General features: G+C 32.1%; 3 protein-coding genes across 3 annotated transcripts; all 3 read right to left on the bottom strand.

The window, feature by feature from the left end:
• Positions 1-1,981: 1,981 nt before the first annotated feature.
• LOC114186291 (protein PSK SIMULATOR 1-like) lies at positions 1,982-3,926 on the bottom strand. The gene has a single exon (XM_028074348.2). It carries the CDS (start codon positions 3,708-3,710, stop codon positions 2,286-2,288), a length of 1,425 nt encoding a protein of 474 aa, XP_027930149.2. The 5' UTR covers positions 3,711-3,926; the 3' UTR covers positions 1,982-2,285.
• A 6,404-nt stretch (positions 3,927-10,330) lies between these two features.
• Positions 10,331-12,803, bottom strand: LOC114185803 (glycosyltransferase (DUF604)). The gene is made up of 3 exons (XM_028073723.2): positions 11,888-12,803; positions 10,860-11,405; positions 10,331-10,719 (listed from the first exon to the last, which is right to left on the bottom strand). The coding sequence occupies exons 1-3, from the start codon at positions 12,737-12,739 to the stop codon at positions 10,603-10,605; spliced, it is 1,515 nt and encodes a 504-aa protein (XP_027929524.2). The 5' UTR covers positions 12,740-12,803; the 3' UTR covers positions 10,331-10,602.
• Positions 12,804-21,514: 8,711 nt separating this feature from the next.
• LOC114183625 (uncharacterized) lies at positions 21,515-22,069 on the bottom strand. Its single transcript, XM_028070707.2, has one exon. The coding sequence runs from the start codon at positions 22,067-22,069 to the stop codon at positions 21,515-21,517; it is 555 nt and encodes a 184-aa protein (XP_027926508.1).
• Positions 22,070-24,335: the final 2,266 nt, after the last annotated feature.

The raw sequence follows: 24,335 nt of genomic DNA, 5'->3' as shown, positions 1-24,335 counted from the left end.
GTTTGTTACTCAAAACTCAAATACGAGAAGAGAAATATTTTTTCGACATTTAAAAAATTGAAATTTAGTATTAATTTTTTTTTTCAGCAAAAAATGAATTAAAATTAAAAAAAAAGTACTTGAGGAGTACTCTAACTCATATACAAAAAACAATGTTATGCACATTGATGCTCTAGCTTACCATCATAATTCCATCATAACAAAAAATCAACTAAATCAAACCTACGTGATCCAACATTATAATGCACCAATGAAGTGTGATAGCGGTATGTGTGCCTCCCTTAGGTATACATCTGACATATATGAAACTCCAATACAATCATTTTGTCATCTCTGTCGTGATAAAGCTTCATGGTGCAGAGTATTTTAAGGCTCCAATACAATCAATTTTCCATCTCTATCGTGATAAAGCTTCGTGGTGCAGAGTGTGCAGAGTATGCATGGTATTTCTGCAGTATTTGGTGGGATTAACCCAAGTTAATAACTCCAAAAAGCCAAGCCGCTCACAGAGAAAATTGTGTTAACTTTGTACTCGTACACTGCCTCTTCAAGTTCCCCTTTTGCATTTATAGTTTCCTTTGAGCCCTCTTCTTCAAAATTAGTGTTTGCTTTCCTATCACACTTGAACACACAAATTACTATATCATAGAAATTTCAAACATGTATATGGGGAAATGTACCAATCACTATATGAGGACTTCACAGTTGGGATCTTATGTTTCATCCATACCCAAGCTGTCACTTGTGCTTGATCAAAAATTTCTATTGGATCAACTTTCTTATGATTAAAAATTACACCATTCCTATGTTTCCAAATTTCCCTTATAATAGCTAGCCACATTCTTTTTCACACTAAGTTTTGCCTACTATTCAAGTTAAAGAGATGAAAGTGTTGAAAATTGGCCCTGTGCACTGTGCTCAACCCCATTCACCTATCACACATGTTCCACACCTTTTGGGACACCGAACATGAGAAGAACAAATGTTCTTCATTCTCTTCGTATGCATACTGAAAAGATCGCAAAGGCTTTGTTGTAGATGGACCCCCTTTGCTTATAGATTGGCCTTGGTTGGTAATCTATCCAAGAATACCATCCAACCTAGCATTTGAGCCTTTGGAATTACTCTTGTGTTTCATAGCAGTTTAAAGTCTTTATTGTCTTCTATTTCAACGGTTCCTTGCAACGTATTATAAGTTGCTTTTACTGAAAAGATCTCATCTACTTCTCTTTTTCATGTCATTGCATAATCGTTGACCATTTATAACACAAAGTAATTGTTCCTCCATTGTAGTCAAAGTAATGGAGCCCAATACCAAAATAGTCCCAACAATAAAACTAAATTACCTCATGAATGATTTTGTTTTATTCTTCATTTCTAAAAAAATAAACATTCTCTTAATATTTAATAAGAAAAAGAAAAGGATTATTATTTATATATATATATATATATATATATATATATATATATATATATATATATATATATATATATATATATATATATGACTATAAAATGTCTTATAAAAACAATACCATCAATCCTTTATAAAATATGGCTTACAATAAACTTATAATAAAAACAACAGGAGTATTACTTTTTTTCAACCAGCATTTTATCGATAGCTATTAGCATGTAGCTTAAAAAACTATTGCCCTTTATATCTCTATGTTTAAAGTGAAATGGCAAAATTATGAGTTACTAGACAAGAATAACATAAGGAAATGAGCATGAATTTGAAAAGGTATATGAGGTAGCAAATGAAATAAAAATCAAATGTGAGAGACAGAATTTTAAGCTTAAAGAACACACGAGTTAATTGAAAGTCTAAAAGCCAAAAGAAATGCATTTTATTTTATACTAAAATTTATTGATAGTATTGCGAAATTTTTTTAATTTCTCCTGAGTATATAAGAGTCACACGCAATTGGGCTTGTGAGATTTTATTCAGCAATATAAGTGTCATATATCATATATATAGTTTATATGTCTTATAAGAGTCACCCTTCCACACCATAGCATTGTCCCTTCAACCAGCTCAAGGGCTTCACATAAGGTAGCCATTAGTGCATTGATGAAGACATTGAAGCAAGTCAGCCCTTGATAATGATCTAGAATTTGATGATTCCACATATGATTTATAGACAAATACAATTTCAATTTCTACATGCAATGACAAATTTTTGTAGGCATGAATCTTCAGACTTGTTAGTGTATACAACTAGAAATGAAAAAAATAAATAAAGAATAAGATGAAATTTGAAATATGAAAAACACAAAAGGCATCATGATTTTCTGCACCAATACATATAACTCAACCCGACCAACACCTTCACAATGGCCTCCTCCACCTTCTCCAAATCCGAATAGTGCAAAGTCTGCAACAACAACACCGTTGGCCGCGTCTCAAACTTTTGCTTCTCCATGTTCCTCTCCGTCTGCCACCTCACCATGTCATGAGCCACCGGAACCAACCACTCCATAACCTCCGCCACCTCGTCGTGCCACCGTCTAACCGCCGCCGACAGCCCATCTCCGTCACCCTTCAGTTTCCTCCATTCCAACCACTCCTCTCTCAATTTCTGCCTCAACTTCAGCTCCAACCTCCCAGGCAACATCTCATACAACGCAGCGCGCGCATCGTCCCCAATCGTAGCATCAGGCGCGTTCATGCACCGTTCCGCCAACATAATCACGTTCGCGTACCGCAGCGAGAGCCCCGCCCCGCCCACCGTCGTCGGCGGCGCCAGCCGCATCACGCGATTGTTCCGCGCCGCCTCTGCGCCTCCCTGGGTAGGCGTTTGGTGGTACCGGAAAACCCCGGTGGGAGTGGTCTTCTGCACGTGACAACAACCCCACACGCGCTTCCGAATGAACAACTGCTCCTCGGTTTGCTCGAATAAAAAGAGGTTCAACCTATACAACTCGCGATGTTCAACGCGGCAACAACAATTCTCCGGCGACCTAGCAACCCTGGGGCGGTTATTATTCCTCCTCTTCTGGTTGATATTTCTGGCGACATTACCCGTGATGAAGATTCTGAAAACGGTGCATATTCTATTGTAGACAATGCAAACAATCCTCGCCATGAGTCCGACAACCTTGTCGAATGTCTGGCCCCAAAGGGAGACTTGTTTGAAATACATAATCTGTCTCCGATAAAACATGATTCTGTCATTGAAGCATTCCACCTTGACCTTGAGGCCGTTGTTCGCCCTAATGTTTCGCCACCGTTGCATTTTTTTCTCCGACGCTTCCATTTCCGTGAGGCTCTCCATGGCCTTGTGGAGGCTCCTGGTTGCGAACACGAGCTTCTCCATGCTCTCGATCTTCTTCTCGACTTCGCGGGTTCCGAACTCCAGCTTGCGGGCGTCTAGGGCTTCGAAGCAGGCAAGGTTTTGGTCGGAGCATCGGGCGGCGAGGCGGGAGACGGTGGCGGCGGCGAGGTTGAGGTCCTCGAGGCGCTCGGCGCAGGCGAGGGTGAGGAGGAAGCATTCGTCGCGGGAGTTGAGATAGGAAACGGATTTGGACCGTATGATGTTGCGGCGGAGGTGGACGATTTCGTGGGGGGTGAGGGAGTGGTAGAGGGAGAGGAGGCGGCACATGGTTTTGGCGGCGTCGAATGCGAGGACGCCCAGGGTCTCAGGCGGGGAGGGTTCGTCTTGGATGAAGAGGCAGCAGAGGTTGGCGGCGCCGGGACAAGGAGCCATGGTTGAGAGCGTCACCAACCCCTTTCCCTTCGACGACGTTGTAATATTGATTTGTGGTTTCTAAACTTTCACGACAATGTTCGTTATTTAAATTTTGACTGAATTTTGGTGGTGGCTTGTGTGTTGGCTGGTGGGGTGCTTTTGTCAAATTCTTATATATTTTTTTGCTTTTAAAATAACCATTTTCTTTTGTTAAATGATTCCAGGTCTCAAATAACCACCTTATGAATAACTAAATCAATTATTGGGTTGTACAATATTGGTTTGAGGCATATTTCGTTGTTCTGGTCCAATCAGAACAGGTAAATAATGTCAATCATTTTTAGTTCCTCCGTTGAATCGCCGCATGGTTAAACTGAAAAAAAGAAATCAACCCAAAACTTTATATTATATCTACGAAATTCTGATGTGCGTGCTTATATTCAAGTTGGATCATGGAAAACATGTCAAAATATTAATTTGCTATTCATGCTTACTTGTTGGTCTTATGTTGAGCATGTTAAAATATTAAATTCAATATATTTTTTGCATTCAACATGGAAGTTACTCAAAGTTATTTTCATTGAAAATCAATTTTAAATTTATATATATAATTAATTCTTTAACATTAGACCCAACATAATGAGTTTAATAGGTTTTTAACGTGGGATTAGATTCCACCAGCGAAGTCTAATGGACCCAACCTAAGAACCTCAAATGTCAAAGGGTTTCTTTCTGCACCTCCAAACATTTTTTCTTCACCCACAATTTTATTTTTTAAATTCTCACTAGGTCTCTCAGTCAAAACTAAATATATTTTACTCCCAAGTTTCTTAACCTAGCCGCTATTAAATATTTATGCGGTTGTTTTATGGACGGACTTTTATATATATATATATATATATATATATATATATATATATATATATATATATATATATATATATATATATATATATATATATATATATATATATATATAAATACTTTTATTATTGATAAATTTAAATTTCATCACATGGTTATATAGTCACACATTTATATATGCAAGACTAAAAAATTTCTAAACTAAATATCCGGAATAATGCAATTGCTTGGACACTAAAGCTAGGTATCCGTGGAAATTTCCATAAAATCTTCCAATTTTTAAAATATGATAACTTAAAACAGATCCATAATTTACCAATCCATAATCTTCTCCACGAGATTAACTCACTGTAACTTAATAGAGAAGGAATCCATGATTCCTAAACCAGCTATATTAGTCTCTTGCACTCTTCACTAACCAAAACCTCAATCTTTATGAGTCTCCTGCACTCTTTACTACCCAAAACCTCAATCTCTATGAGTCTGAGAGTTTGGTAGAGTTTAAGGATAACTTCAAGAAGTGTCCCTACCAATTGCATCTCTATGAGTTTGGGAGTCTGGTAGAGTTTAGGGACACAAGAAAATTTATACATATACCATGATAAAATCTTTTCAGAAGATTCACATTTTATTTTTCAATTTTCTCTAACATAATAATCATCCCTTACTTCTATCACCATTTTCATGTAACTTAACACATTGTCCATACGATAGAATTGCATTATTCCTTAATCATAATTCATAAATAAACAATCCTTTCCACCTCATATCATATACATATTCAAAGAATACTAGGCAATATCCACACACATATCATCACTCATAGAATTAATCACAAATTCATCATAATATGGAATACTACTAACTCATACAAGCATAAACTCTAAAACATATTCTATCTAGATCCCTTAAAAAATTCTTAGAAAGTGAAAAGGATCATAACATCTCAACAAATCACACATAAGAGAAAATATTTAGCGAGTCATCGCTTATTACCAAAAGTGGTGCTCAACGCTAGAGCATCAAGGGCTATCTGACTTCATCAGTGCCTAACAAGAAAAAGGTGCCACTTAGAGTCAGCCTTCTAGGAACTTTCTGTTGAGTTTGCATTTAGCGGTACCACTCAACGTCGTCAGCAATAATGTGTTTATGAGAATAAAGGAACTATGACAATGTGTTTATGTTATTTTTTTTAACATTTTAAGGTCTTCACACAAAATAACAAACTTGAAAAAGGAAGAAGCATATTTTGCAATAGTAATTATGTATTGAATGAAACTTTATTTTTTTCTCTTTTAAATCACATGAACAATTTTCCATTTCACAATGTCATTAAGTTTTTTTTCTCATATATATATATATATATATATATATATATATATATATATAATTTTCTTAATACAAAGGGAAGTGAAAAGGAGATAGATTAATTCTCCTCATGTCCGAACATACTTAAAGGCAACCTAGCACAAATAACACGAGACATTCACCACCTTCATATATAATCGAGTAATCATCTTAAAGGCAACCTAGCTTAATATTAATGTATTATTCATTTTTTCGTAGTACACTTTGTAACATTCCTAATTTTTTTTTCACACTTTTAAAGTCATTTATTTATAAACAACTAACGATTTTTAATAAAACTTTTTGAAAACATGATTTTTGAAAGGAACATTTTTTTTTCTAAAACAAATTTGAGTTGTCTAATGCTTAAGTATACAATGATCACTTCCAAAATCTTATTACAAAAAATACTTAAACTATATAACATTAAGATATTTAAAAGGAGAAACCAAAAATCAATTGTATTTAAGTAACATGAATAAAAAATATTATAAAATGTAAATTAGTTATAATAGTTTAATATAAAATTATGAATTTATTAAAATAATTACCTTCTGCAATATTTATTTATATTTTAATTAAATTTTAATGATCTAAAATTAATATTTTATTAATATTAATCTAATTTTTTTAAAACATTAATTAAATTTTATAGATAATTGTATATAAATAATAAAACATGTATTGATACAAATTTTTTTCTTGTTTAACAAGTATGATAATCTTTAGAAAAAAAATTTACGAATAAAATAGCATGAAAATATTATATCCATTAACTACTAAAAATATTAATAAAATAAAATTACAGAAGTTAATAACTTTAGTAAACTCATAACATTATATTAAATTTCTATATTTAATTATTTTGACTACTATTAATTATAATTTTAATGTTATAAATATTTAATTATATCCAAATATATTTTATTATAATATTAGTATAACTAAATATTGAATTAATTACAATTTAACAACAATATTAATATTGTTCCACTAAAAAGCTGAGTGTCCTAGATGGAAGAATAAATGTAGAGGTCGAATAATTTAACTTAAAGTTAACCGTACTTCAGGTTGTAAAATCTAAGTGCCATAATCTTGGGTGTGTCTTTCTATTTATAGTCAAAGTGGTTACAAATAATTTATCTTTCAAATTTAAAGATATCGTTATACAAATATAGAAATATAGTTCAAGGATAATAATCAATAATCTCATACGATCAGTGTCGTCTCAAGAATAAAGAGTGAAGCATTTACTTTAGGTTAAAAAAAAAAGGTCTTTAATTTTTTTTCTTATTAATATCTTTTTATTAAATTAATTATAATATTATATTTAAGAAAAAAGTCTCAATTTTTATTTTTTATTAATATATCTCTATTAAATTAATTATAAAATTTTGCTTAAGACAAAAAAAGCCTCAAAAATAATATTTTATTACTAATAAAATTTTATTAAATTAATTATAAGTTTATGTATGAAAATAAAATTTAATTAAATTATTATTAGCGTCTGCTAATTTTTATTGGTATTAAAAATTATATTTAATGAGTTAAAATATTTTTTTAATAAATTATGATTTTGTTTATGAAAAAGACAATAATTAATTATTTTTATTTTCTTATAATCAATATTGATTCTATTTTCTTTCTTTATCTATGTGTGCTTTCTGTTGTCTCTAATTTCTTTCTTATACTCTAGAGTCCTTGTTTAAGATTAGACTTTTGGTAGATAATATTTCTTGAATCTCATGTTGTACCAATATTTTCATCTTCAATTATGATTAATATGTTTTTTCTTTCTACTTGTGTTGATGTTGTTTTATTCTGTTTGTTGGAATTGTATTAGAATTAGAAATGTGTATCTTTTGTCCAATTTCATTTTTCTGTACTTTTAGATTTACATGTTTCTCGAGAGTTTTTTTTTGCATGTATGTTGACGAGAAATTGAAATTTTGCTACAAAACTATTAATTAGATTAAAGTTTAGTCTTTTTTTTTTTGTGGATAATAGATTAAGGAACATTATACTTTGACTCTCATCCTTTACTCCCTGATGCGGCTTAGTGTGGACCATTGATTCTTTCAAAGAAAAGATATTGGTACATTAATCAATGACTCACACTAAGTCACATCAAGGAGTAAAGGATGAGAGTCAAAAAATGAGAGTCATAGTATCATCATCCATAGATTAATTAGAGTCTGATTCCAAGTTGAGTTTCCTGTAAAAAGATAATTTAAGTTTAGGAATAATAAGATTTATTATCAAGTTGAGAAGAGCAATAATTTTTATTATTATTTTTATTAATGATTAATCTTAAAATAAACTTTGCAGGTTCGTGAAAAAGTAGATACTTGAGAAAGAGAAAGACACTTACTTGAGTTGAGTGTCTACTACCAAGTTTACTTTCTTCACAACTTGAACCAGGTTTTATTGTTTAAATCCATTAGTTTCGTATACTTATCTTTAGTAGTATTTTATATATTATATTTCTTTATTTTATATAAAAATATGTAGATATGTCAACAAAAAAATTTAAATCGATTATTTAAAAATCCATAAGAAGAGAATAATTGAGCTTTAATCACATGACAAAAATGAGCTACACACACACACACGCACACACACACACGCACACACACGCACACAAGCACACACACGCACACACGCACACACACGCACACACGCACACACACACACACACACGCACACACGCACACACGCACACACGCACGCACGCACGCACGCACGCACACACGCGCGCACACGCGCACACGCGCACACGCACACACGCACACACGCACACACCCACACACACACACACACACACACACACACACACACACACACACACACACACACACACACACACACACACACACACACACACACACACACACACACACACACATATATGATTCAAGCTAATGGAAGAATATTGATACATATTTGAGAGATTTATTTGTAAAAAAAAAATGTTCTATTAAAATCAATGATAGACATACATTATAGGCATTTTTCTTCATCAAATTATATTCAAAGGCCTATTTTTTTTTTGCATAAAATAAATTTTAAATAAAAGATCTCATTTTTTAAGTTTGCTTTAGATCTCTCAAATTCTTGAATCGCCCCTACATAGGATAAACATAAAAAATATAAATTTATTTATCTTTTACTAAGATAGTTGACCTTCGTATTAATAAGGATTTGAATGATGGATCAAATGTCAAGTTGACGTATTCTTAGATTTAATTCTACCAAACCTCGGTAATATATATATATATATATATATATATATATATTATAAAAATTTAAGATCTTCCATCTATTTTTTGAAAAGAATCGCATTACAATAATTATTAAATACTTAATAAAGTGAAAAAATAGGAAAAGAGATATAAAAATAACATCAAAGTAGATCTTAAAGTTAATTTAAAATATTTTTAGAAATATTTAATAAAAATTTTAGTTTTAGTAAGAATATCATGATAAGATTTGTACAAAGAGTAGATTGAATTTCAATTTAAAGAAGAACAATATTATCTCATTTTTACAAAAAATAGAACTAAATTAAAATTAAAAATAAATATAGAGACAAAAAAATTGAATCATTTTAACACATAATACAACTTGACATGTGTAAACAGAAATTCAAAAAACAAAATTTAAAAAAAAAATTCAAAAAAAAAAATCAAGAATTTAAAAAAATTCACAAATACACGTGACATTAATTTTAATATCGTTTGGTCAAATTAAATGTTTCTAATTGAATGTATCACTAATATTGTTATCTTTTAAGTATTCAATTTCTCCATCAAAATTAATAATTAAAATTTAATTTATAATTATACATGATTTAATTATTTTATTGTTTCAAATTTGTTTCTTTAACAGCAATATACAAAATGGTAGTAACTTTTATTTTAATAAATCACTTTTAATATTTTACTCAAACAAAATTTTATTTTTTTCTTTATCCAAAAAAAAAATATAATAAAAGTAGAGCATCAGAGTACTGAAATCCTTTAAAAAAAAGTACAAGCTACAACCCTTAACTACTAGTTTTATATGTACCAACCTATAATCGAATCGCGAACCGATGAATGGAAGATAATGTTATTCTACTATACCAAATTACACGTGTTACCACCATTGTTATTTAGTATATATGTTACAACCATTATTATTTAGTGTATATGTAAAACAAATATATATATATATATATATATATATATATATATATTCCTTTCTTTAGTTGGAAAAAGAAAAAAAAAATCCTGATAATGGGTGGTTTAGGTGGGCAACCTAGTAAACCATTCCATCTTTGAATATAGTCGTTAACTCATATCTTCATAGTATTGGTTCACCTAAAAGAACCACCATATTTAACTTCTTATATCTTTAGTGTTTGGAAACCTATTATCTGAATGCAATTTAAATACAAAAGAAAAAGCTATGAATTACTATGTACGAGTAATGTTTTAAGACAAGTTTGACTTCTCATAAATGTGTCTTCTCAATCTCTCAAAATCATATATACATACATACATATAAATGGAGTAGTAGAATACAACAAACGTGCGTCGTTTTAGTCTTTCGATCACCACTTGCATATATTCCTCTTGCTCTGACCATGGTTCAATCATCATCACTGTTGCCCTTCCACAAATTCAATCAAATTTTCTTCCTTATCTCTTCCAATTTTCTACAGAGGAGTCACACTCTCGAATCGATGGCACCCTCTCATCTTCACGCCAACCACGCTATTATTGTTCACTCCATCTGAGCCCTTCATTACCTCGCAGCATTGCCTACGTGGCGCCTGCTCATTCACCCACATCTTTTAGTTAAAGCATAAATTTAATGAATTAAACAATGTTATACTTTTCCAAATTTAATTGCTAATAAAATATGTGCTAAAGAACGTCTTCGTAAAACACGCGCTGGAAAAACATCACACACCTTTTTCCACACATCCGGCGTAAAGCGTGAAGCAAAAACGTCGACGTATTGCACGTCTAAAGCCTGCGCGTAGTCATCACGCGTGCAAACGTTCCCCGGTGAGTTTTCGAGCCTTCTATAGATAGACCGGGTCATGTCCCCGTCCAAGCTGAGAACCCGATCCAGCATATACACGACTGGTTTCTCACACGGGTCGGAACTAAGGGTTCGGGTATTGAAAGTAAACGGCCCATCACTCCAGCTCCGCCACGTGCGGAATGTCCGAAACGCCGTTTCTAGTTCCTTGGCCGTGCGTAGAGACGGGTATATCTCAACGCTGTAGCCCCATGACACCGAAACGGACCAGTTTCGTCTGAGGTCGTAACAGAAGCTTTTCTGTAGGGCCCGACCCGTATCTGTTTTGTAGGCGGTTACCAGTTTTTTAACGGCGTCGACACGGGTCATACCGGGAAATATCGGATCCACGTAATCCAAGTGGTGCAAGGAAACCAACGGGGCCACCGGATGTGACGCTAACAATCCATATGGATTCCCACGTATATCTACCTGTAATAGCAAAATCAGTGATTTGATAGAACCAGTAAAAATTGATTTTCAAAAGAATATATTGAAAATTGCTTGAAACAATTTTTGCACTTACCATTAAATAAATTGATTTCAGAATAAATACTATAATATGTGCCAAAGTATACTCGTTTTATTTCATTTTATCTTCTAAATAAATATTAGTTATTTCAAACATGATTAAAAGAGCTGTAGAAAAAGTATAAGATGTTATAATTGAATGTAAAAATGTTTTCAATCAACATTTCATTCCTTGTAACTCAAAATTTGTAGAATTAAGTTTTTGATTACTGGATACCTTGATTATCTCACTGAATCTCCCATTAGCAAGTTTTATTATAATAGTAATATTGGAAACCGTCTAAAATCATAAAATCTATTAAACCATAACGGAAAACTCAAACTTAATTTCTGATAATGTGACTTTCAAACACAAACAAATATAGAGAGAAAAAGATGAAAACCTGATGAAAACCTGGTTCTTTGGTGACCTGAACGCCAATCTCACTGATACAACTCTGAATTTTCTGATCAGACCCATAAAACTCTGCGTAACGATCAATGCAACCGTCCAAAATTCTCACCAACTCCTTCGCCAAAGGGTAACTTATAGCAAACCCACCACCACCAAACGCCATAGTGTAAAAGTGTATAACATCCTGTTCCACACTCTCAGAATTCCCACCCACGTAGTACATTTCATTATGATCATACTTCGACAACACCATAACCAGGTTGTCGGTGAAGAAAACGGTGTCGTCATCACCCATGACAAACCACCTCACGTTTTCCAACCCCAGCTCGAAGCTCTCTTTCACAATCCGCGCCACGCGAATGGCGGATCGAGACCCGTACGAGCACGTGTACCGGAACGCCGACGTGTCACCGGACACCTTATACGGCGGTGAAGTCTCGGGCCACGTCGCGTTCAAAGAGGGATGGCTGTCCAGCCACACGAAGCCTCTGGTGACACCGCGGCGCCACCACATGTCGGAGTATCGGCGGCGCGTGTCCCACGTGGCGACGGAGCCGCCAATACCGAAGAAGAGGTGGGAGATGTTGGTGGGTGATTGTTGGTGAGTGGTTTTCTGCTGTTGGAGCATGAATTTGAAGGATGTGTGGTTGTTGTTATGGTAATGGGATTGGTTGTAGGATAGTGTAAGATGAAAAACTAGGGTTATGAGGAAGAAGGTTGAAGCTGCAAGACCAGCTTTGAAGAAGAAAAAGAGAAGTTCGGTGGGTTTGATGTTGGGAAAACGAAGGGTTTTCCATGACTTTTTGAAAGGGTCTCGAACTGAGTCCACAGCAGCAGACATTGGAGATTAAAGAGATTCAAGTTGTGGAGCAACAATGAAAGTGGAAAGGATATGATATATATTATATGATGTTATATATAATATATGCACACAAAAACGTACAATGTATTTGTTGTTGTTGAGAGTATATGTAGTTAGTGGCTTGAACGTTTTCCATTTTAATATAGGTGGCAAGCAAGGAAGGAAATGTGATATGGGTGCCTACTACTCCTATATCAGATCAACCCTTAAAGTCAAATCAATATTAGTACAAATATTTGTGCCTAATTAATTCAATTTTACTCATTTGATGAGTTTCAACCTCACTCTTTAATGGAAAATTATTTCTTTCCTTCTTTGGAAATTAAAATTAAAGTTATAAATTACAACGTGCGACTTTATAATTATGTATTTACTTTTTTCTCTCGAAAATTCTTTTATTATTGGCTGCTTTCAAATTTTCCTCCCATGTGCATAAATCTCTTTAATTGGTAAACAATTCTTGCATATTATTATTGCTTTTATCTCCAATTATCTTATGTTTTCAAGTTCTTTTTATTTTAAAATAAGTTACTACATTAAACTAATTTTATTTGATTTTAATGTTCATTGACACTAGACGTGCATTTTCTGTTTTTAGACACACCAACAGTTTTATCTCCCAAACTCAGTATTTGTGTCTTTATTTACCGCTAGTTTTGAAGTGTTAATTTTGTCTGCGAAGTTGGATTGTGCTTGTAGTGGTTGTGACAACAATTTTACGCAGATATTTCGTAACTTCGAACGTTAAAGTGATTGTTTTTCGTAAGTGGTCACTCAGAATTTCAGCCTGAGAAAACATGATTTTGGCGAAGAGATGGAGCCCAACTTAATCTAATTTGATCTCAGACAAACATGTCTCAATCGAATTCGAACATAAATATGTACCCGGATATATATAATTAGCATGTTCTATTCTTAGTCTTTATCATTGATGACAAAGTTTTGTCTCCATACATGGCCATTCAAAGCAAGAGTTTTGCCCATTTTCTTAACTGAAAACGTACCACCATGAGACAAAAGGAGTCAAATGTTGAACATGCTGTTACCAACTTTTCCATATACAAATTTAGCGTAAGCAATAAGTTGAAGCCTTCTACTAAAAGGGAAATGGAAAATAGCTCTTAAATGCTAACAAGAATTGTTTGTACGTACCAGCCCATCAATAATAATAATATACTGAACTAACCTACTTTTATTAAAAATAATATTGAAATTGATTGATTTCATATATATATATATATATATATATATATATATATATATATATATATTGCGTAATTTAGTTTTCTAATGGTCACTTTAACAATCTCTTTATTTAAAGTTTCTTTTATTTTATTTAAAAATATTATAACATAGAAGTTAATTAATATATTTTATGTAATAAATTAAATATTCTATTTAAAAACTATTAATAGAAAACTTTTGATAAATAGGATATAATAATTCAACGGAATTTAGTATATTTAAGTTGACATAACTAAACATATGTTGGAAATATCTTCCTCAATTATCGGTCTCCTTGATCATGGAAAGCAATTTTCTATGCATATATAGAAAATAATTTATTTTAAAATTTTGAAATTATTTCTTTGACAATTGGAAATATACATTTATTTTTTGGAAAGGTGAATAACATTTAATATATATTTAGTTGCAATCTTGACTATAAACAGAGTTTGAGAGAGTAAAAAAGATACATAAAAGAGAAAACTAATTACTTATAAGTTAAACAATAGTAAGATGAAAAACGATTGAGGAAAAAAAGAGATTCAAGATTGCTATGAGTCATCCAATAAAAAATGAATTAGTATACCATCTCTCGAGAAGAGAGATCCTTTCGTAATGCTACTCTCGTAATTATTTATGTTGATTCTGATTTTCCTTTTTTTTTTTCACATCGAGTGAGTTCTATACATTAAAAAAAGAGGGTGTGTTATTATTATATTTTATTATTTTTCTCATAAGGTATAAGGTTGTTTTAAGCTACATATATGAAGGGTTTTTCCTTTTTGCATGACCTACTTAGTTTCCCAATGATGATATCAAAGTTTTATCATTTCAAGGGAGCAAACTGTGTGATTTATGATGATGAAAGGAGTCACTCACATGATAACTACTTGTTTTGGAAATCAATAATGGAAGATCTTTCATATTGGAAGGAGTTACACGTGCCTATGTACGTGAACGTGAAGCTAGTAGAGAAGACCAACAAAGAACAAGTTGTGGTGATTCAAAAGTATGTTCAAATACACATACAAAACATTTTACTGGTGACCAATTTTAGTTATAGTTAGAAAGAATAATTAGTCACTACAATGACTAATTTATATATTAATTTATAAAATTAAAAATTATTAAATAGTTTTTAAATTAGTTATTGTAGTTAATTGATCTTTAAATTGATCATTGCCATTAGTTATAAAAAAATTGGTCTCTAAATTTGTATCTAAATTAATCACTGAGGCAAATTTAGAAACTAATTTTTTTGGTAGCTAAAACCTTGGTAACTAAAATGTTAGTGACCAATTTAAGAATCAATTCATTATAGCGACCAATTTAAAAACTATTTTAGTTACCAATAATTTTTAGTTTATAAATTGGTATCTAAATTGGTTATTATAGTGACTAATTATTTTTTTAATCCCTAACATTGGTCACTAATAAGAGATTTTCTTGTAGTGATACATTAAATCTTATGATTTATGGTCCAATATTGAATCTAGGTTTAATTACTCTTTTGGTCTCTCTTTTCGTCTAAAAAATGTTAAGTTAGTCTTCTAGTTTTTCTTTAGTCTCAATTTGGTCTCGATTTTGAAAAATTAATACAATTTGGTCATATTTTTGTTAAATTTCTTGAAGTTGATCAATAATTTTTCATAAAAATTGGCATTAGGATTATGTTAATTACACCAACAAAACAAACCATCTTAATTAACAACTTCAATTTTGATGAAACACCATTGATTTGTTTCAAGAAATTTAATAAAAAGTACCAAATTACATCAATTTTTTAAAGATCGGGACCAAATTGAGACTTAAAAAATTGGAAGACCAATTTGATTTTTTAGACGAAAACAGGAACAAAAAATGTAATTAAACCTTGAATCTATGATTTAAAAGAAAACTACTAGAAATTAAGCTCGCACATTGTCAAACAATTCACTAGTATAGGAAAGAGAATTGTTACTAGTTATTTTTGGGGTTGTACTTCAGTTCTCCAATCGAAACATATCAAAGAGAGTAAAAAGTGAGGTTTTAGACTTCGGTTACGGAAGCAATTGAAGCCTATTTGTGAATTAAAGAAAATTGAAATAATTTAAATGTAGAAATGTGAGTGTGCTTCAAATAATGGAATGCAAAAATGAGAGGCTACACGTATATGAGGTGGGCAACACAATGAGCAATGCCTAAAACATGGAAGGAGAAGGCGTAGGCAATGGACTAAGGCATCAACAAGCAATGCGTGACCTTGACGAACTAGTGACGAAGACCAAAATGCGTAACATCATGAGTCCTCGTTGCAAACAAACATTAAACAGACTAAAACAAATGTGAGAAAGAGGAAAACAAATTTCCAAGCAACAAGAGATGATTCATGACGACCAAGAATGGAAAGGGAGAGGTAAGTGAACAAGATGCTTCGCGACAACTGTAAATGATAATGGAGAAGGGTTTCGTGTAAGGAGGAGACCAACAATGGCTTATTTGTTGACATGAGAAGCCAAAGTGGTTTGCTTCTTGAAGATTTGATGAAGATTGAATGAAGCGCTTTTGAACTATCTTGAAGCCATAACCATTGGAATGAAGCCTACATTGATGAAGGAAAGGAGATTTGATGATATCCATGGTGATCAAGGCTGGAATGTGTGCTCTCCATGTAGTTACATCATTAAGAAAGTGTACTTGTAGTTTGTAATTCATGTTGTAGACCTTAAAGCATTAATTAGATGTAGTTTGGTCTTTGTTGTGTTTTTAATCTGTTGAATGGTTTTTCAACAGGTTAAAATGTCTCTTTTAACATGTTAAAAGGTTGGCTGCAGTAGTCTTAAACTGCAACAAATTCAATCAGTTGATTTAGTTTTTAATCGACTGATTTCACTTAAGTCAAGTGAAATCAACCGATTGATTTGAAAATTAACCTGTTGAATTTCGTAACAGTTTGACTATAAAAGTTGTGATTTTCGAAAGAGAGGTAAGTTGATCATTTTAGAGCACGATTTGGTTCTGGAAACTTGTGGAAACTCTCTCCTTCGTGATCATAGGTGTTACAACTGTTGAAGATTGATCTTGGATCAATTCTTGAAGCTTTTGGCTTGGTTTGAAGTTTGAAGAAAGTGGTTTGTGGTAGGCAAGGTTTGATCTTTCTCAAGCTTTGTGTGTGTGCCTGGTGGTTTTCCAGGTCTGCAAGAGGGTTCTTGCTGTGCTGGTGTGGTTCTTGTGTGATTTAAGAGTCCTTTGTGGTGTTTTTGCATATTTTGGAAGTGTAAGGGTGGATACTTTATAAAACTTTTGAAATAGTGCAAAGTCAAGCTAAGGTTGCCTTGACAAACTGGATGTAGCTCAGGTTTGAGTGAACCAGTATAAAAATTTGTGGTGTCCTCTCTTCTCTAACCTTTCTCTTTTGCATTTTCATTTTAAAGTTTCAAGAACTTGTGCTTTAATCATCTTTTTCATGTTCTTGCATGTTTTCATAGCATCTGAAGCATTGAGCATGTTTGTATAATCATTTGGAACTGGTCTTGATCATTCTTGAACATTGTTTCTGGTTTAAAATTCAAATTCGCATTTCTGCATTTTTCCTAGTATTTCAGTCGACTATTTTTCAGTTTCAATCGATTGATTATACCAGAACAAAATCTGTTTAGTAAAATCAATATGTTAACTCTATTTTTGATCGATTGAAAGTGTATAGTTCAGTACTATTTGCATCATAACTTGGTGATCTATTTGATTCAATTAAAGGTGATTTTTAGCTTGCAAAGATAGCCTAAATTTTTAACTAGCCAATTCAACCCCCCTTTCTTGGCTTTTCAACCATTTTAAAACTAACATTATTTAGTTGCAATGGAAAAGAAAGAGTGTGGATTTTTGCAAGTGCATAGGAGATACAAAAGTTCTACAACGATGCAATGTTGTAGAAAGGAAGTAACTTTTTTAAAAGTTTAACCCTAGGTAAAAGAATAGGCTTCGGTTTTTTTGCAGAATTGAAGTATATTCTTTGATTAGCTAATAATAAGCTTTGGTTCTTTGTAGAATTGAATTCTATAGTTGTGCAAATATTTTAAAAAATGGCATTGCATCATTATATGCTTCGATTCTTTAATGAACCGAAGTCTATACCAATATAAGCTTAAGTTATTTTAGAACCAAAGCCTACATATAGTTGTGCAAATAATTTCAAAAGTGCCACCACGTTTGAAAGTCTATATTTTTCTTGAAACCAAAACCTATTAGGGAAAGTTAAATAATCTTTTTGCACTTATGATCGGTGAAACTAAATGGAAGGATGATCAAAGTGTGATAAGCTAACATTGAAATGATTATTGACAATGAATTATAATTGGTTCTACTCCTTAATTCTTGTTTGTGCCACAAGACCATCAGTATGAGATTGACACACACCATTACAAGATTGTTACTACATGACCATTAGTGCAAGACTTCCACTATGGTCCCCACTCACTAGTCCACAAATATTGTTTAAAGAGACAATAATAATAAGGAAACTATTGTAAAAACTATCTAATGGTAAAATATTGCTCACAAATTTGAGTAGTCTATGCCTTTTTGTATCATTCCAATGAGGTTTAGATCAATCCAATTATACCCTCTTATAATTTATCTTCTATTTTATTTAATTTCAGTCCTATGTTTTGTTAAAATTACCACCATGATACCGTCCTAAATGTGCTAGTAGAGCCTTATTCCATCCTATGTTAGCCAAACAATATACCTACCCTTAACTTCAAGTTGTTAGCTTTAAGTTGTCCTATTATTTCTAGCTTTGTCTAATAATTCTCCTCTTTATTATCATTCCATTTTGCATCTCACAGTAATGTTCTAATGCTTTGTATAAAACATAAATACTAACCAAAGTATGAAAAAGTAACTTTTCAATTTAGCTCCTTATTCATGCCTAAATAGTATTTTCTTTGCATCAAACCTCACTTTCCTAAATACAACATCATTTCTTGGGTTCCATATATTATATAATAGTTATCCATACCTTCCAGATTATATTAGCTTTTTGGTTTAGTTCCATCACGTATAAAATTTTGACAGTTAAAAACAACGCAAAATGCAAAAATAATCGTTGTTACTTACATGTTTTTTGTAGTGTTATGGTCTGATTACAATTAAAATACTCACTCCTACCCAATAGTCACTAACACAGAAAAACCCTTTTATGTCTGACGCTTTTGGATTTTCATGTATGGTTTAGATTAGACGTAGAATTGAAAGGCATAAATTTACGTCTGTATAAAAAAATAGACGTGAATTTACTTTTGGTGCAAATAACCATACATGAATTTACGCAACAAACAGAAAAAAAGGTGCTTTGGGAGGTCACTCATCGCACACCACTGTGGATGGTGGTTCACGCAGCCGTTACAGTTAGATGGAGACCCACCGTCACGTCGCCACTGTAGTTGGAGATCACACCGTCCTCCATCGTCGCACACCGTTGTAGCACAATGCTGCCCCAAATGGGAGGGTTTCAAGCTTTCAGAAAATGAAAATGGAGGCAAACAAACATGGAAGCATACGAGAAACGTACACCACTGTTGTAAACAGTTGTCGCATACCGCTGCTGCAAATGGGTGGATTTCAAGCTTTCAGGAAATGAAAATGGAGGCAAATGAAAATGGAAGCAAACTCAAAATTGAAGCAAACGAGAAATATACCTTTAATGGGTTTGATGCCATCGTCCCTTTCACGCACAGAGAAAACAAGAGAAAATCGTTTCGTACACAAAGATGGAAGCATTGGAGAAGAGAATCTGAAATAAAAAAATTTAACGTTTTGTCTAGGACCCCAAGGTTAGACATTGATATCGCAATTTACGTCTGGTTTGACTGCAACTGGCGTAAATTTACGTGTGACCTTAGGGCGCCAAACATAAGTATTGATTACTTATTTACAAGTATGTCATCAATCATTTTTAATATTTGATCCCTCTATGTTAGACGTGAATGCGTAGACGTTAAATGTTTGTTCTGTGTTTGTTAATCACACAAATTTCATACGCTAATAGATATCTTATACTTGAAAATCAAGTGGCTATTTGTTTCCACCTTCTCCCCACACATAATGCATAAGTCGTTGTCCAAATTACTTCCCATAAGTCTTAGAGTTTCTTTAGTACTCTATTGAGCATGAATTTCTATATGAAGTATTGTCCAAATGGTAGTACCTTCACTCTCCTTAATGTTGTGAACATGATTGTATGTTTTCCATTACAGTTGTCCTAAAACTTCATATAAGCATCTTTAATTGTGTATAGATCATCCTCTTCACCTTTCCGTACCCAAGTGTCCACCCTTTCTTTATTTAGAGAAATTCAAATTCATAAGATTTGTGACAATAATGCAAGTACTTGTGATATTTTTGATTCAAAAATTTGTTATCTCCGACTCATATTAACCCTACTTGTATTTTCTCTGGCCACTGTTTTTTATTCTATACTGTATAAACTATAATTCTATCCCCTTCGATTTTATTCCTCATAACACCATTAAAATTTTTATAGGCAAAAAGAAGTTGTTAATTGAAGGTTAGATAATTCAGTAAGTTAATTAGTGAGAGGAGAAAAATTAGAAACCGCGGTCTTCAATTGCCACAAGTGGAGTTAATTAAACAATGGATCTCAAACTAATCATCGTTTTAAAAGTGATGCTATCAAGGAGGTGAAAAAAAAAAAATCAAAATCAATGGCAAATTTTCAAAATATTTTATTTGAAAAAAGTGAAAAGTATTAGAATTAAGCTAATAGATTGTAAAACCTAGCAAGTTTTTATGAGATCGTGAATGGGGTATTTTGGAGCTTAGGTCAGAAGTCGATGAACCTTCGTAGATTTCTGAAGAGAACTGGTCAAATTGCATGCAAAATGAAGTTATAATGAGATTATGGACTGTTATCTTGTTTCACTTATGAAGGAGAAGGGACAAGGTGAATCTGTTTTCACAAATTGCTTGGATATATTGAGTTCTGTTGTTTTTCTTGTTCCTTCAAATAATTTCGTGTTGATCCGATATCGTTTTGGTATATCAAATGTTACTTATATAACAGAAATTTAAGCTGGAACATGCAATATAAAATCAAACCAGCTATGTAATCATATTTTGGGAACAACAAAGAACTCTCTTATATATAATACCCGAAGCAACAACTTAAAATAATAGTTGCATCATTACAGAAACAGTGTACACTGTGGATATAACATAACAACACCAAAAGAAGAAAAAAGAAAGACAAAACGAAAATCACAAACCCATCTGCTACATAACAGCAGAAGAATAATACAAGCAATATTAACATAAACTTCACATCATAGCGTCCCATTATTGAACTAGCAAAACATATATATAGAGAGAGAGAATTTAATTTTGATGCAGTACTGTGAGTGAAAACAATATCCATACTGTATCAAAATTAAATTCTTAAACGTAATTAAATACCTTATAAGTTGGAAGAAGAGCTAGGTATGAGATAAAAGCAACTTTTCACTGATCTTCCACACATGGAACGCTACTTCAAAAGAACGATCTTGTGTTCAACGTTGCAGACTCCTGGGGATGAAGCCCTAACCTAAGTTCAAGGTCTAAATCAGCTTTGTTCTCTTCAATTCGCTGCCCCAAAACAAAAGAAGGAATTTCTGCTGAACCAATCAACATGCCCCTTTCTGGTGCATAATCATGATCACTTTTGAGAGGGAAATTGAATGGCATTTTTCGATTTCTAGCATGCTTCTGATCTTCTCCAGAACCCAACCGAAACAAGATTTTCTCTTCCAAATCAGAAGGGTCGTTACTGTGATCACTTGTGGTCTTGATTGAGATGTCCAACGAAAGCAAGCTTTCTTCAGAAGATTGCTTGAGCTTTGCCCTATCTCTTCTGTGGATATTCATGTGGCCACCTAGGGCTTGTGCATTAGAGAACCCTCTCTTGCAGAAGGAACAAGAATACGATTTCACTTGTCCAGGACCACCTTCTTCTTCTGAGCTCCACCTTATCTCAGATTTCTTATAGATTGGGGTGCTGAACTCCATTTTTCTTTGGCAAGTGAAAGGGAAGTAGCAAGAAGACATAAACTCCACAAAGGAAAAAAAAAAGTGGTATGAAACTATGGTCAACAATGGCTGAGACAAAATTTATAATCAGATTGGAAAACTGCAGAAACTAATATAGTTAACTTAGTATGGTAAGAAAACCTTGAAGCTAATTGAATAAAATATTAATTTGCAGAATCTTTATTACTCGTTCATTTATTCTACCAGACATTTCCTTTTACACTACCTTGAGAGGATCAAAAAGAGTTTATATGATTTTCACTTTGTGCTCTCTTAGGCTCGGTGAAAAGCTAAAAAAATGTTTTGCCTGAAGGTAAAAGTTAATTCAAGTATTATGCTTATTATTGTGTTTGATTGTGTGTGGCAGAAAATACAATATCAATTTGTCTTCGAAGAATTAGTTGCAGCTGTCATTTGCAATATTTCTTTTGGTTATTTAACGATTTATTAGAGAAATGAGAAATTAAATAAACATTTTGGTCCACTTGCAATGGTGTTAAACTCTTCATTAGCAAAAAGGGGATAAACATCTATTATATAAGTTCTGAAGTAGATAAAAAGGTGTTTTGTTTAGAAATTAGCATGAATAATTTTTCCAACGATTTAATGAAATTTATCCATTTTATGGTAATATATAAATTATGTGGTTTGTTCGCGTGATGTTAGAGACTCTTTAATCAAATAGTTTAAATAATTATGTGATCTTCTTATCTTTCGTTTTGCATGTTACTAAAATGACAACCTGGTACAGATGAGTCTATCCTTGCTTTATGTAAAATCTAAACACAATGGTATGATGATAGCTATGGCATTTTAGATTATTTATATAATATTCAGAAGTTATTCTTTTTTGTTTAAGTAATTTATTTTGAAATCCCCTTTAATAAAATTGTCAATATTTATTTTTGAATCAGACTTTTTTCTCGCGTTGATTTAATATTTCATTTCTTCTATTTCGTTTTTATTTTAACCTTAACTCAAAAGATATTATCTTCCAAAACTCACAAACATCCAATTCTTTGTTGCGTCTCACTTAACATTTTTCTTTCAATAACAAAAATATAGACCAACTTATTATATGACAAAAATGATCACTGATAAAAGTATCAACCGATATAATAATTAACCTGTCTTTGTTATTAGTTCCGTAGTTATTAATATTAATGCATGGCATTGATAAAATTTAGTGTTAGCTAAATTCAATGGTTTACAAACTGAGTTTAATAATTGAAATCAGTTACTATTATTGACTAAAATAGATAATCGTTTTTCTGTCATCAATTTAGTGATTACTAAATTGATCACCAAATTTTAATTACTTTTCCATAAAAAATAATAAATTTAATAAATATTATATATATATATATATATATATATATATAATTCATCAATATAACCTTAATTAATATATAAATATGTACGTGAAAAGTACAAAACATATATAAATAGAAGTTAAAATTTTGTAGTGCACTCCGATGGAAATTCCAAAAAAAAAACATAAAAATCTCGAATATATCTTTCTTTCGCACCTAAATAAGCAATATTATATCAATACTTACTACTCTTAACTTATTAGTCCTATCAAATGTTTTCCTACATGTTTTTTTTATGAACAATTAATATATTCACATATAAAAAATACGTGTTCCAATCCATATAAAAATATAAGTATGTATAAATTTATGCAACAAAGATATTATATTTTATATTATTAATAATATAAATAAATAACATTAAAGAAACAATCTCAACCAAAATCCTACTACATTTATAGCGGAGCATCACACAAACGTTTCACTATACTAATCAGTCACCTTATTACACAACTACTTTAGAAATTTTTTTATCAGCAAAATTACTTTGAAAAATATTTCAACCCCAAAAGAAAATCTAATAGCTAAGGGTCTCAATCCACCAAACCACATGAAAAAATGTTTAGCTAGCTAGTGGGTCTGATGCAAAGTTCTTGCTATGTGAAGACCATTGAAAAAAAATCATTGACTTCAAATTTTTTGATGATTGTATGTTAAGTCTAGGGATGTCAACGGGACAGATAGGATGCAAGTAGTAGCTCCTCCGTACCCTATTCACTGGATAAATATTTGTCCCGTACCCATACCCATTTCTGTATAGGTCAAAAAATTTTCATCAAAATTGACACTATGATTATGTTAATTACACCAACAAAGCAAACCATTTTTCTTTGCAACTTCAATTTTGATGAAAAAATCTTGATCCATTTCAAGAAATTTAACAAAAAGAACAAAATTGTATCAAATTTTCA

This window comes from Vigna unguiculata, chromosome 5 (genome assembly GCF_037176805.1).
Source record: "Vigna unguiculata cultivar grain cowpea cultivar isolate G323 ecotype 2 chromosome 5, ASM3717680v1, whole genome shotgun sequence".
Lineage (NCBI taxonomy): Eukaryota > Viridiplantae > Streptophyta > Magnoliopsida > Fabales > Fabaceae > Vigna > Vigna unguiculata.
The sequence above is the reverse complement of the archived record's forward strand: the minus strand, read 5'-3'. Positions and strand labels throughout refer to the sequence as shown.